This window comes from Anser cygnoides, chromosome 17 (assembly GCF_040182565.1).
Source record: "Anser cygnoides isolate HZ-2024a breed goose chromosome 17, Taihu_goose_T2T_genome, whole genome shotgun sequence".
Classification (NCBI taxonomy): domain Eukaryota; kingdom Metazoa; phylum Chordata; class Aves; order Anseriformes; family Anatidae; genus Anser; species Anser cygnoides.
In genome coordinates, this window is record NC_089889.1 from 3,626,983 (window position 1) to 3,640,944 (window position 13,962).

The window sequence follows — 13,962 nt, forward strand, 5'->3', positions numbered from 1 at the left end:
CCCAGGAAATCCTCTTCCAGCGCCTGGCCCGCATCAGCAGACAGGCTCGCTATGATTTTGGATATAAGTTTGGATGCCTATTCCGGACAGACTCTCCCCATAAATACTGCCAGATAAACTTTTTCCCAGCTGAGCCCTGCTCCCCACTTTCAGATGGTTCCTCCCAGGCCAGATGCCATATTATCTGGAGCGACTTTTCCCTCCCAGCCTTGTTTTCCTCCTACTCCTGAGCCCTTTGTCTGTCTGCCAAGTGGAACAGCCCTGCCAGGCAGACAGCTGCTCAGCATCGCTGCGCGGGTGCTGCCCTATGGGCCGAGGAGCTGCTTCCAGGCTCGTTCCATCTTTGAGGGGGATGCTGTGCCTGAGAAACGGCGTGTACAGGAAGGAGGGAAAAACTAGCACCTGTAAAGGTGTCAAAAGAGACTGGAAACGTTTAAGATAAAGAGGCCTGAATGCTACTTGGGTTTGCCTTAGAGACAGTGTGAGGAACAAGGCTGCTCTCTCCTTCTCCGGCTGGAGGTCTCCCTGGAGGACCACAGCCCGGCAGTGAGAACTTTCCAAGCCCTCAGCCACAAAAGCGCAGGCCTGGAATCTCTCTAATGAGAGTTTTCCTCTTTGCTGTTTGCCAGGCGAGCAAGCACCAGGCACCAATATCAAAACCAGCCAGATTCCAATGAAAACCAGCAAAGAAAATAAGAACAGAAAGGAAATTGGTCTGCTGGTTAAGCCCAGGCAAATAAAGGCACGGAGCCCTGCAGCCAGCAGGACAGCCCTGCTGGGAGGGAGAGGCCGGGAGCTGCACAGAGGCTGCGGCCGCACGGCGCTCCTCCTTCGCTGCTCGCAGGGACAGCTCACCGCCTAGCCCCACGCTGCAGAGCATCCCGCATCGTCTTCCCAGACAGGCAAGGGCTCCACCCTGCCTGATGCCTTCAGTTTGCCTGCGAGGACTCTCCCTTCTTGCCCTGCGGGCTGGACTCCTGCTTCCCTCCCACTCCCGAGCCCTTGAAGGCCGTGCCAAGGCGGGCGGCGCGGCCCAGGGCGCAGTCAGCTGGCACCGCTGCCCTGCCTCTGCCTCCCGCCCTGTGGGCCCCGGGCGGCAGCACCCCGCCCTTTGGCTGGGGCAGACGAGGTTTGGAGACTTGCTTTCATCCCAGCCCTGTCTGGGAAAGCTCCTGAACCTGCTCTGCAGCTGAGTGGAGGGATCCACAGCAAAGCTGGGCGCCTGAAGTGCTTCCCGTACGCGGGCTGCGACCAGCGGTGTCAGACACCCACGTGCCCAAATCGAGTGGTGCGCAGTAAGAGGGCACGTGAGAGCTGCGAGGTCTGCAGGATCTCATTACCTTCTGGAACCATGCACTGGGGTTAAGGTTTTGGCTTTTGCGGCCTCACAGAAAACCTTCCAAGTGCAAACCAAGTGGCAGCGGACCAGTGACATCTTCCTGAAACAAATAATGGAGGGACACCAACTCCCTGGTCCCTCATTGCAACATCAAGCTTCGAGCCTGATGGGAGCATCCCCAATTGTTTTGTTATTGGTCATTTGAGCAGAGGAAGTGGAGGAGAGAGTAGAAGCAAAGCCCAGGGCTGGAAAATGGAAATGACTGCGAGGAAAGGAATGTGGAGCTTCACAACAACTTCGGGAGAGGAGAGCAGAGCAGGGAGAAGAGGGAAGGAGGAAAACCCGAGGGTAAATCACAGCAACACCATTGCAGGTTCCTGCAGAGCGTGGTCCAAAGTCAGTGATGGGCTGCGGTCTCCAGGCAGGCTGTGTGATACTGCCTGCAAACCCCGTCTCCCCATACAAAAGCAGAGAAAGGCTCAGGTTCCCCCATGGTCTCCCTGGAGCAGAGATGCTGTGCGTTATCCCCACGGAGCCACCAGCCAGCCTGGCAGCGGCCGTGCCACCTCACCGGGGGCTCTCCATGCACAGGGAGCAGGAGGGACAATCCTGGATGTGGAGGATTTACAGCTCTGGCAGATGCTCGTCACAGGAGTGAGCATCGCCTGTAATTTAAGTAGTGCAGGCTGAGGCTTGGAGACCTGACAGCAGTCCCACGCGGCATGGCTGAGGCAGGGGCCCGGTGCAAAGCCCCCAAGACCCTGAAGGAGCCACTGACCTCCTGCTGCTGCCCAGAAGAGGGAGGCCAAGGCATCCTCCCCTCACCGGGAGCACGCTGGCCTGGGACAGGCTTTTCTCCTGCCAGGGAAGGGAGGAAATGCCAGTGTTGGCTCAAGTCCGCCCTGAGAAGCAGCAAATGGCCAGTGGCACGTGTGTGATTCGGCTGCTGTCCTGCAGCCCCGAGGCCCAAGCTGTGGATGGAGGAATTGAGTCCCCTTCCAAAACCAGCAGGTAGGAGCCGTCACCAAGAAAGGCCCCGTCCGAGGGGTGCGAGCACGGCGCGGCGCTGGGCGCTCCCGCAGCCTGGCCTCTTGCACTGAGGGCAGTGCCGGCAGGTTGTGGAGGCAGCGGCAGGCCCAGATCTGCACTCTGGTTTCGTTGCTCACATCTATGTTTTTATTCACTCCAACTAACTTCAGGGGAGATCTTACCTAGAAGTAATTAAATTGCTTGCACCCTGGTTTATGACTTAACTTGGCCACTCTGGCTAAGCTGATACAGATCTCTGTTTCGTGCCCTGAAATTCACTGCGAATTCAGCAGGCACAATCAATTCTCCTGGCTTATAAATGTGTAACGGGACCTCGAGTAAGGAACAGATAAACTAGACTTGGACTTCCAAGGGTAGAGGCCATCAGCTCACTGGCTGCCTCTCTGGCATTTTTAAGGCGTATTAAATATATATATATATAAAAAAACACACACAAACAAACAAATAAAAAACAACCACTCTCTTAAGACATTTCTCCCTTACACACCAAGGTCTACTGCTTTATGAAAATTATTAAGTTCTGAGGTTTGGGTATCTTCATTTATTGGTGAAATCTTGGCATCATCACTTTTCTGGATTTGGGGAAGAAGAGAATAAAAATCAATATAAAATGATTCACAATGACGGGATTAGATTAGCCTGTTTATCCCAAACCAGCACTTTGGACATAGGAAAGATACTTCCATGCTATGCACAGAATGTAAGAGTTGATACTTCCCAATCTTGATACAGCTTTCATAAACTCTCCTCCCCTTTTTAAGATTACTGCAGTTAGCATTCAAAGAATCCCCTGAATCTGCTCTTAGCTACCAGTCATGCCAAAGTAATGAACCAGTGAAACACCCTCTGTCGTTTAAGCGGTTAAGTGCCAGGTGCCTAAATAGATAGCAACAAAGATATTTGGCTTATTACAGCACAACTTCTGCTACTCTGAAGGATCCTAAGATGGAGCAACAATTCATATGTTTAATGGTCGCAGAAGTTTTGCTGAAAGGCATGCCAGTGTAAACAGCCTATGTGGGTAAGTTCCACAACAGAAAATTAAAGGGAAAAAAAAAAAAACAAAGTAGTAGTCAGTTTAATTTATTTAACATTTTTTTTAACCAAAAAAACTCAATACATAATTTGTGTTCCACAGTTTGTCATTTTTGTGAATATAAATCATTCTAAACACTATTTTATTGCCAGGCACTCACAATTCTGCCACTTTGTATGAGCACGGTTGGCCTGTACAGGTATTGTCTGCTCAAATGGGGAACGCGGGGACATGCGGTGCAACACTGTGCTGTAGGGTGAAGTTTTTAAGGTTGGCAAACATTTTCCATTAGGATAGGCAACAACAACAAAAAAAACCATACACAACTCAACTTAAATGTTACACGTCTTTGGAATTTTGTCACATTGGATTATTAAAGATGCAGACTGAAGTAGCATTAATAGGGAAGTCCTGCTTTAAAAAAATAGCATATCCTTAGTGCAGAGGTAGTCTCACAGCAGAAGTTATTGCAGGGGTGCAATACGGTCCCTCCACAGGATTGCCAAAAGATACTGAGGCAAAGAACACCTGCCTCAAATAATATTCAGTATGCTGTGGGGCTTTATGTAAATAATTAATAAATCAAATGACCTGGCAAATAAAAATGCCATCATGTGCCTGCAACGAATCTGGCATTTTACTGAAGTTAACCTCTCCAAATCAGAAAGCAGATAGGTGAATATGCTTGCAGAAACGTCTCTTTATCCTTCCCAGTGCACATCAAACGTAGGAAAACCATTCCTCTGCAGGTGACCTGTCTAATTACGCCCTACGAGCAATTAGGTTCAGAAACAGTAGCCAAACTTAGTTCTTATGAAGCTTAACACATGTTGATTCAGCTACTTTACCACTGAAGGAGTTTTTTTTAAATACACTATTTAAATCTGGATGTATTTCTATGTTGGTTAAGCTAACCGCCTAAGTGCATCGAATCCTTTCCTTTCGGTCTGTCCTCCCAGCACAGCTGTCTTTTTTTTTTTTTTTTTCAGGAAAGAAATGCCAGTCTTTTACACGCGCAGCGTGGAGTTCTGTGAAAACCTGCAGTGTCAGTTCGTAACACAGCAGACTGAAATTCTGTTTGCTAGTTTTGGCCTCAACTTAAACCTGCCCAGCTCCTATACTGGAATCTTATCATAGCCTTAAACTTTGTCCCCTCAAAAAATGGTTTGGGACCAATTAAGACATAGTGAAGCAAAGCTGATTAAGAAAGTTCTTACTAGCTTTTTACTTATCAGCCGATTCAGCATAAGCTTTTAGAGGTAATTTGCCCTCAGCTGTTCTAATTGCAGCTGAGACACTCCTATTTCCAAGTCTTTTCTTCTCTCCTTCATGTTTTTCTCCTCAAAAAGAGAATTGTTGCCTCTCAAACTGGGTGTACAACCTAAGCAGCAAAGGAGGCCAACACTGCTCTCGGCTGTCTGCAGCGTCAGCCCCGGAGGTTTCCCATGTCTCATTCTGCACTCACGCATGTTTGTGGTTGCATTACTTCATTACTTCTGCCAACTTTGTCAGCCTTTACCATGAGATTCCGCGACACGGAACCATACAGCTACCAGTACATGACCAAAACGCTTCTTTCTCAGCATTCATTTTTAAGCCTGTATTGACCATAGAAACTACCAGAAGTATTTTGCTGCTATTTGCAGCTGGACGCTTCTTACAATGACTCTCCAGTCAATGGACTTTGCAAACCACTTAATTCTGGAAAAAACTGTATGGGCACAGTCCATCCCAGCATGAGCAAAAGGGGAAGGGCAAAGCTGGTGTGACAGCTGCTGGAAGCTTAATAAGCTAAATTAGAAACAGACAATTCAATGAAATTCTCATCCATCTCTAACTTAGATCCAAAGATACGTGTTTTTATCTGGCAATTAAAAATGTGCACCATTTTCCAAAGGTATAGAAATTCCATTACCTCTGTTTCGCACATTTACACATTACAGGAAGCTCAAAACTTTCCCAGGAAACAATCTACAAGAGCAGCATCTTTTCTACTGCCAAATTATCCCTCTTTTCTAGAGTGCTTTTAAGACAGTTAATATTTAATATGGATATAGTAATCAACCTTTTACACGTTAGGCTAGTGGGCAGGTTCTGTTGCTGATGTATTTAATTACCTAGAACTCTTCTTGTAGGAGCTCACTGAATGCATAATTGGAGATACCGGTAGGTGGAAGAAAACTGAAATTTACCTAGGACTGAAGCTTAAGATCTGAAACGCACTGAAAAGACTAAAGAAAAACAAAATATGTTTCTTTCTGATACAGGCACTAGAAGTGAATAGTACAAGTCAACTGGAAGATAGTGGGAACCAATTTCTTGCAAGAAAATGCATTATACACTAAAAATATCAAATAAAAACACACAGCATGAAAAGGACCGTGGAAGACAGACAACTGATAGTCTCGAAAAAAATGATGACAACGTATTAACATCTACAACGTATGCAGACATCCCTTGGAAGTTTTATATATGCTATATATATTTCAAAGTACACACAAATTGCCTATTTGGCAAGTTGAGAAAATAGGAATACATCTTGGGAAGGTCATGAAGAAAAAAAAACACACAAAGGAAAACAAGAGTTATTTACATTCATTAATTCAGTAGCCTTTAACATCTCTATATACATACATATTCTTTCTATATATGTACAGACTGCAATAGGATCTGAACGAAGCTTATTCCAAACGCAAAAGAAAAATACAAAAACCCCTTGATAATTCACTTGACAAATGTTTACAGGTTGCAGAGCTTTCTTCATTTACAAAGAAAATACCACACATCGAGTAGACAACTAGCATCTTTGGGGAACTTTAAGTCCTTACGAGAGGTGTATATTCCTAACGCACCACACAGCAATTGGAAAAAATCCGAAAACTTGCTGTGCAGAGTGGGTTTTTAGGGGGGTTATAACTGCATTTGCTGTGTCAGACACATCTTAAGTATGAAACTAGTTAACAAGTCAATATTCAGTAGCTGTCAAGGGAAGTTTAAAAAAAAGAAAACCCAAGTTTTTTTATCCCTTCATTTCTCGAGTCAACTTGAAGAAGTATCCTCCCCTTCTACAGCATGCTTCCAGAACTCACCCAGTACAGGAATTACCACCAGCATCTTACATTTAGGCTTGCCTCTGTTATCAGAAGCATCCATCCTTTATAAATTTAACATCCATTTCAGATGCTGATTTTTGTGAAACAGTTCTGTTGTTCCAGAAGTAACAGAGATACAGATACAATTCTAGCCTTATAATTTATATGACGCAACAATTGGTCTCTCCTTTTTCCTCCCTTTGAGGATGCTTTTCTTACAGGCAGTGCTGCAAGATGTTAACACATAGCTGTCCTTAGCTCATCCATAGTGCTATTCATAGTCCTTTTCTTCCCCAAGTCTTACCAGCAGTTAATACAAAGACATATTAGCAAATAATTTAAAAGATCTAGCAGGATTTTTTAAGAGAATGTTTCTGTAGCTTGAAGACTAACTTTCCTTCTTTGATGTTAACCTTTGGGATGTTGCAACACTCTGGAGCTGTGGATGCAGCTGTGTTAGTAACAGAATGACAGAGCCAAGGAATTGATAGTGGCAAGCGGGAGAGAACATGCAAAGAAGAGCAGGTAGGGGGAACCCATTACTGGAATAGGAACAATTCTTACAGCTCTTTTAGTATGGTTTTATTTTTTCCTCCAGGTAACACAAGTCTATGGGAAATTTAAGAGGGGTGAATGAACAGTATACACCTTCAAATCCTGAAATTAAGTGGTGGTGTTTAGTTATCAATACAGGTAACATCCAGTTAGTTGTTGCTCAACCCAACCACCGAACTTAACATAATCGGATGAGAAGAGCACTCAGGAGCTGAAGTGTATTTAAATAACCACTTGTTACAAGAATTGCTATTTCATAGAATCAGAGAATAGTTTGGGTTGGAAGTGGCCTTTAAAGATCTAGTCCACCCCGCTGCTGCCAGCAGGGACATCTTGTGAATTTACTACTCCATTTTACTGAGGGTTAAGATGGAAAATACCACTTCACCCTCAGAGTACAGAAGTTATTTCTACATTGATTAAAAAAACAACTGAAGTCCACATACACAGCTTGCTGTTACTAGCAATTTGGTTCACTATCTGTTGCAATAGTAATCTGTCAACATACTTCTCAAAATCCCATTGCTTTTCCTGGAATGGATGCCAAATACATCCAATGGTGGGTACATAACACATGAACATCCTCCCCCACACCCTGTCTGTGGTCTTGAGTTCTCCAATGCATAATCAGCTTCTACTGATATCACAGCATTCAGGCAAGCTTCCCTTCACTACCAGAGGATTAAAAAAAAGCCTCAAGACACACCTACTACCTGCATTACAAGTACTTTAGAGAGACGTAGCAGGTGCTAGAGCAATAGCATGCATACCAATTTATTCTGGATCTGTATTTCCAGTTAGTCAGAACTGTGTGCAAGAATCACCCCCCGACCATTTCAAGTCGTGGAGCTGAGGAGAGCAGGCTGAGCGCCTTCCCCAACAAGCACGTGCACCGTTACTACATGGGGGTGCTGGCACTGGTAGCGCTAACAGAGCCTCAAGTGAAATAATCCATGCAAGGGAGCTCGCTTCAGCCTGAAGTGATGGAACTTCTGGCCCCATTACTTATGGAAAAACTCTGTGACACTTGAATCTGGCTCCCTGAAGGTTTACAAAGTGACACGCTACGATGAATTGCTGCTCTGGCAGGAGACCCTTATTTAAAATTTGCATCAAGGTTTAAATACAGTTTACTTCTTGCCTCACTAATGAGTTCAACTGAAATATTTGGACTGCAAGACAGAAGCCTGGTTAAAGCAGACCAGAACATGCCAAGTCCTGTAAATTCCAATTGTAAAGACTTGTTAGTTTTTGTTTTTTTTTGGAATACAGTGATTGCCTAAACAAGACTCCACTTCTTGTTAGTACAATAACTTTTATTTGACATCTACAAGATCATTATCTTGTAGTTTTTTTGGACAGGTTTATACAATCTCAATTTTTCAATAGTGCAACCTGTGCAAGCAAGAAATGACAAACATTGTCCTTCACTTTCTTATAAACATCTACTATTATAGGCAAAACAAAACTTACCCATATTATAGATAAGTGACTATTCACATTTGTACATTACAATTTCTTTTAAACAGCTCCAGATAAACTCTACAATGTCTTACAACATATTAAACAGTATTCAAGTTACTGGGTAACAGAAACAGCACATACAGCGGAACCCTCAAGTGTTTCCCATTCTCTAATTTACAGCTCAAGTAAGGTTTCATCTTACAAGTGACAAATTAAATTACATTAATGAAGTAAAAAATATAAGATTGTATGCGAGATGGAAGTGAATTTGCACTTAAGTTTCCATAACCACCTCGGATTAAGGAAATGCTTCAATTTAAGGAAAAATAGGCATCCAGCCATCTTTGCAGTACACATTAGGAATACCATTAATACATTAAAAATGAACTAATTTTAATTTAAGATGTTTATCACAAAAAGAACATGTTGTAGACTCAAATATATAACCCCCAGGAGAGAACCAGAAAAAATGCAACACCTGGGTATAAACACTATAAAAATGCAATAACCAATGCTGTACAACTAAGATTGTGTTTCTCTCTGAATTCCTGTCTCGTGTATTTATCCTGTCCATGCCCGTTTCCAAAGACATGCACTGTCAAACAGAAACTGGGAAGGAACCTGAATGCATGATGTGCAACCTCTAGGTTTCATGCTTTTATAAACTTATAAATTGAAGAGAAAAACCCAATATATATTTTCTATATATATACTCAATACATGCATTCAAGGATATCTCCCACAGCAATGGCATTGATGCACTGCGTTAAACCCTGAGCACTGTATGACAAGATAAAAATAAAGCCTGCTTGGGGACTTTCAAGCATTTTCAAACAAATTGTGGTTTGTAGCTTAAAAGGCCAAAAGTAAAAGCAAACAGGAAGCACTACAGAGAGCATAAGGAAAGACAGATGCACCACCATGAACAACTGCTGGCTTTCAGTTCTACCAACCTTTTTAGATCTCTTTATTTCCCAAAGTATTTGAGAGCACACAACTGAACTGAAAAAGTTATATTTCTTTGGAATCTGTCCCTGATTTTTATGCAAGTGATATGCTTTTACAGCCTTTTCCTCAAACACCAAAGTCAACACCTGTAGTTTGTCCTCTTATGCGTTGTTGAAATTGGTGATGCTTTGTGGGTGATGCTGCTGCCATATCTGCTGCTGTTGTACTGCAAGCTGTTGAGACTGGTCTGACGTCGACAGGAGGTTTACAAGGGGCGATACACAATTTGCAGGAATGATCAAACCTGAAAACAGCAAGAAATCAGTTGTTTCACAAGCATACAATTTTGTTCCTTAGAACTTCAGGCCAAAGGCTGATGATTCCACCGTTTAATTTAGGCAACACAACGGTGCCTGTTTCTAACATCAATCTAACCAAGCACAGCTACAAGCTTTGCCACGTAAAGCCAGAATTCAGCTACTGCTGCTTTTCTAGTCTCAAAGAAATTACAACAGCATGAAAATCGAAATACAAAACACCTAGTTTCAACATCTTATAAAACTGGCACTATTGTGACTTTACAGATAACGGAAAGTCAACATTTGGAAAAAAAAAAAGGAGATTTCAGGCTCTAGGGTATCTATGCTATGAGAGCTTCCCTAAACAGTTTAGCAACAAGACATTACACACTTATCTCAAAGTCACTCTAAGCTACTGGTTACTTGTGTTCAAAAACCATGAAGGCAACCATTTCAAGGGCTCACTGTTACTTGTGAGAAATGGAAAAAAAGCTGAGCCCTTATTGTTTCAAGGGCAGGCTGGCTGGAACATGCTGAATTTTGGTGCTTGTGAATGAAAAGAACTGAGAGAATAAATGTTCCAAAGCCTGTCTGGAAAAAGATTCTTCCTTCTTTAACTTGAGTCAAAACAGTGTTTGTATCCCCAAATCCACATTTTAATAGTACCTTCTGCCCCTCTTCAACATACACACAAATAAGCCTTTTCTCCTGTAAGCATCTTCATAAAAAATCTCCTACATGGCTCTCAGAGGGACTTGTAAGTTACAGCCACCTTCTACCTCAAAATGGAAATAAAGGAGCAGACAAGCCACTTACCTACGATCCTCTGACCGTCTTCTGTTCTTAGACGAACTATTTGCATTTTCACATTTGTACCACTCACAGAGGCTAGAACGCCTTCTACTTTTGTCCAGACGCTCAATACTGAACCACACAAGACATAGTAAGTTCGACAGCGGAGTCCCACTTCACAAACTAATCCCAGGCCTGCCTTCTTACAATTGCCTCTCCTAGAGGAAAGAGGAGGAAAAAAAAGCTTTCAAACCAAAGTTCAGTTAAAAATAAGCCTTGAAGTTATTCAATATTATTCAGAGTTAAATAAGTGCTCCAAGTATACAGTAAATGGAGGATACTTTATCGTCCAGCCACAGAATGCTTCTGCTGGGAAAGTTTTGAGAAGTTTTTGCCTATTTATAACCTCATCTTCACAATGTACCGCTTTAAATCAAAGATACTACTCATTTAAATCCACTAAATCTGTTACATATGAAACCAGTACCTGATCAGCAAGTTTCAGAAGTTCTGATATTAACCTGAATGTTTTGCCATAGTGCTGTTCCTCTGGAATGAGGACATCAGCTGCTGAGTTCAGACACACTGCTAGAAGAGGTAGCACGAGAGCAGCTGTTGCTGAACAACTATTTTGTCTCTACATGAAGTATGAATATTCCTCCCCTCCCCCAAATAATACCTGAACTATTCTACCACAAACAAGGTCTCACAAAGACAGAACACCACAACTGATAAACCAGTTCAGGTAAAACAGCTGAAGAAAGCATCTATCTGCATACAAATACTAACCAATACGCATGTGTGCAGGTGTCTGCAGAAGAATTGTACTGCTCTAACCAGTGTGGTAGAGCATCTTCAGAAGGTACCTGGAGAAGTAATTCAAAGCAGAATTAGTAAGACTGATAAGTAAAACACATCAAGACTATAATAGAACAAATCCAATTTGTTCATTATTATGAGAAAATGGGGAGCACCAGTGGTGAAAAAGGTACGGTATTCTATAATTCCAAGAATATTCAATCAAAATGCAGTCTCGAAGGATGAACAAAATACTTAACACAGTACAATCTCAGGAAGAATCGTGGAATTTCAGAGTTTTCCAGTAATTAACCTGATTTAAGTTTCACTTCAAAAAACAATTAAAATCAAGAAGTTGTTTTTAAACAGAAGCCAGGTATATGACCAGCCTCTAACCAAAATAATCCACTGCAGTATTTAAGAAAAAAACACAAACACATTAACAGTAAGCAGCTGAAGCTTCAAAATCATTCCTTAGAATACACCATATGTAGCTGCTTATCCAAGAACATGCCTGTACACCTTACAGAGAAGTAAGGCTTTTCCTTGCCAGCCCTGAAAAAACAACTCATTTTATATTACCACAATACAAATTACTCGTATTCAGAAAGCTTTGGATATAGCAATACTGAAAGCATGTAGCCATACTTGCAAAACCTCAGATACAGGCTGTGCTATGGAAAAACAATCCATAGCTTTGATTTGACGCAACTGTATACAAACATCAGAGAAAAAAAGAAAACTCTTCTTTAAGTTTGAAACTAGCATCATTTTAATAGTTACCTTCTTATATTTCTTTTTCAGGTCTGCACATGTTTCTAGTTTGAGCTGTTTCCCAGTATTTGGTCTGTATACTAAAAAAAGCTTCTTTTTAGGATTCACTTCCTTCACGAGAATAGCGGTTTTCTTGTTATTTCTTATCTGGAAAAAAATTAAGTTTCAACATGCTGACAAGCCCTACGTTAAACAAGTCCATACTGTGTTCTTAGCCACACTTGATAATAGCGTATGCTCAATAAATAATAACTTTAAGGAGTATCACTATATCAAGCTTTCCTTATAGTGAAAGCACCTGGCTTTCTTGATGAAGGTTTTAAATGAAAGCTCCTCACTTAGGCTCACAGTTCTATCCACAAATACCCAGAACTATTAAAAATGAGTGCTTCATACTTAAAGTCTGAAATAAACTCAACATGATTCTTGAAGTAAAATTAAAAGCATTCTGAATAAACTGAACAGTGATTGACTTGAACATTACATTTTTCAAACTAGACAGCTTATTTGGTTAGCCCCAAAACAGACTTCTCTGAACATAATCATAGACACAAGCAAAGGATCTTACCTGTAGTGATAAATAAAACCCATCGTCCGGACCTGTCTGTTCTGCCCAGAGCTTAGTCGCTTCATCCCAAGACATTCCTCTCTCTACGCTGATCTAGAAGAAAGCCACACAGGGGTATTTGAAAAGGAACAGGCATTCGAACAGTTACAGAAATGGGAACTAAAGGACCATAGAACCTACTATCACCAAGTGAAATGCACGGAACCCCTCACTCAATGCAAGCTTAGCTCATCACAGTATTTTAAGAACTTACTGAAAAGCAAGTTTTACTAGTTCATACCAAAGAGGGGGAAAAAAAGGAAAAAAACTTACTGTGTATAATTCTACATGTCCAGAGGTAGAATATCCGGGAGTTAAAAACTTCTTAACATCTGCCTTCCTTACTTTCTCGTCCCCAGAGCCCAAATCTTAAAAGGAAAGAACAGAGTTATTCCTCTTGTCTTTTCTTACCTCATTGCAAGAACATTGAGATGTTGAGTACTCACCTAAGATGCCCATATCGTATCTTCCATTCTTTTTAGCATTTTGAATGACTGCATTTAATGTGTCAGAAAAGTACTGGAATAAAGCATTCTGCTGATGTACTTCCATACCAAGAATTCTATTCAGAAATTTTCCTATATTGTTATAATCTAAGAATAAGAAATACATACATCAGGTCAACAAAGATTAAACTTAACAACAACAAGCTTTCAATGAATATTCAAAGCATCTCAAAAGGACTACTTAAATCCATTCTTTCAGAAACGAAGAAAACATTCAGAAATTCTTCAAAGAGGTCTTCTTTTTTTTTTTTAAAGATAGTTACAAATTCAGTTCTGCTGTTAGGAATCCACTATCATAATATGAGCGTACAGGTGATTTTTCTTAATGACATTCTAAAGGTAGGCTAAAAACAAATACCTTTATCAAGCGTTAGAATTCCAGATCTGTCTTCTACATTTATTAAGCCTACACCAATCAATCCTTGACGAACATCTACGGGAAAAAAAAAGTTAGATCACAGCTGCTTTGACATCTAAAAATAAACCAATGACGTAACAACTTGTTTAATCAACCTTGTTTCAAGACTGAATCCCATAACTTCGATACCCCCAAATACATTGCTAGCAATTACTACGTAATATATTGATAAGACAGAACTTCGCCTTCTGTCCTTTCAGAAAGCACAAGTAAAAAAACTACTAGTGACATTATACATGAACCCATAGGAGAACAAGATACTTTAACTTTCACCATTATCTGTT

At 41.6% G+C, this 13,962-nt stretch overlaps 1 protein-coding gene across 4 annotated transcripts in view; it reads right to left on the minus strand.

The window, feature by feature from the left end:
* Positions 1-8,313: 8,313 nt before the first annotated feature.
* The window catches only part of SBNO1 (strawberry notch homolog 1), a 30,997-nt gene continuing 25,348 nt past the window's right edge, over positions 8,314-13,962 (minus strand). For all 4 annotated transcript variants that reach the window (XM_066979220.1, XM_048073958.2, XM_048073956.2 and 1 more), the window contains 8 exons: positions 13,619-13,693; positions 13,201-13,347; positions 13,028-13,122; positions 12,716-12,808; positions 12,157-12,294; positions 11,365-11,441; positions 10,600-10,793; positions 8,314-9,788 (listed from right to left, as the gene is read on the minus strand). In XM_066979220.1, the coding sequence (XP_066835321.1) occupies positions 9,646-9,788; positions 10,600-10,793; positions 11,365-11,441; positions 12,157-12,294; positions 12,716-12,808; positions 13,028-13,122; positions 13,201-13,347; positions 13,619-13,693 (962 nt within the window). In that variant the 3' untranslated portion in view covers positions 8,314-9,645. The remainder of the gene's footprint in view (positions 9,789-10,599; positions 10,794-11,364; positions 11,442-12,156; positions 12,295-12,715; positions 12,809-13,027; positions 13,123-13,200; positions 13,348-13,618; positions 13,694-13,962) is intronic.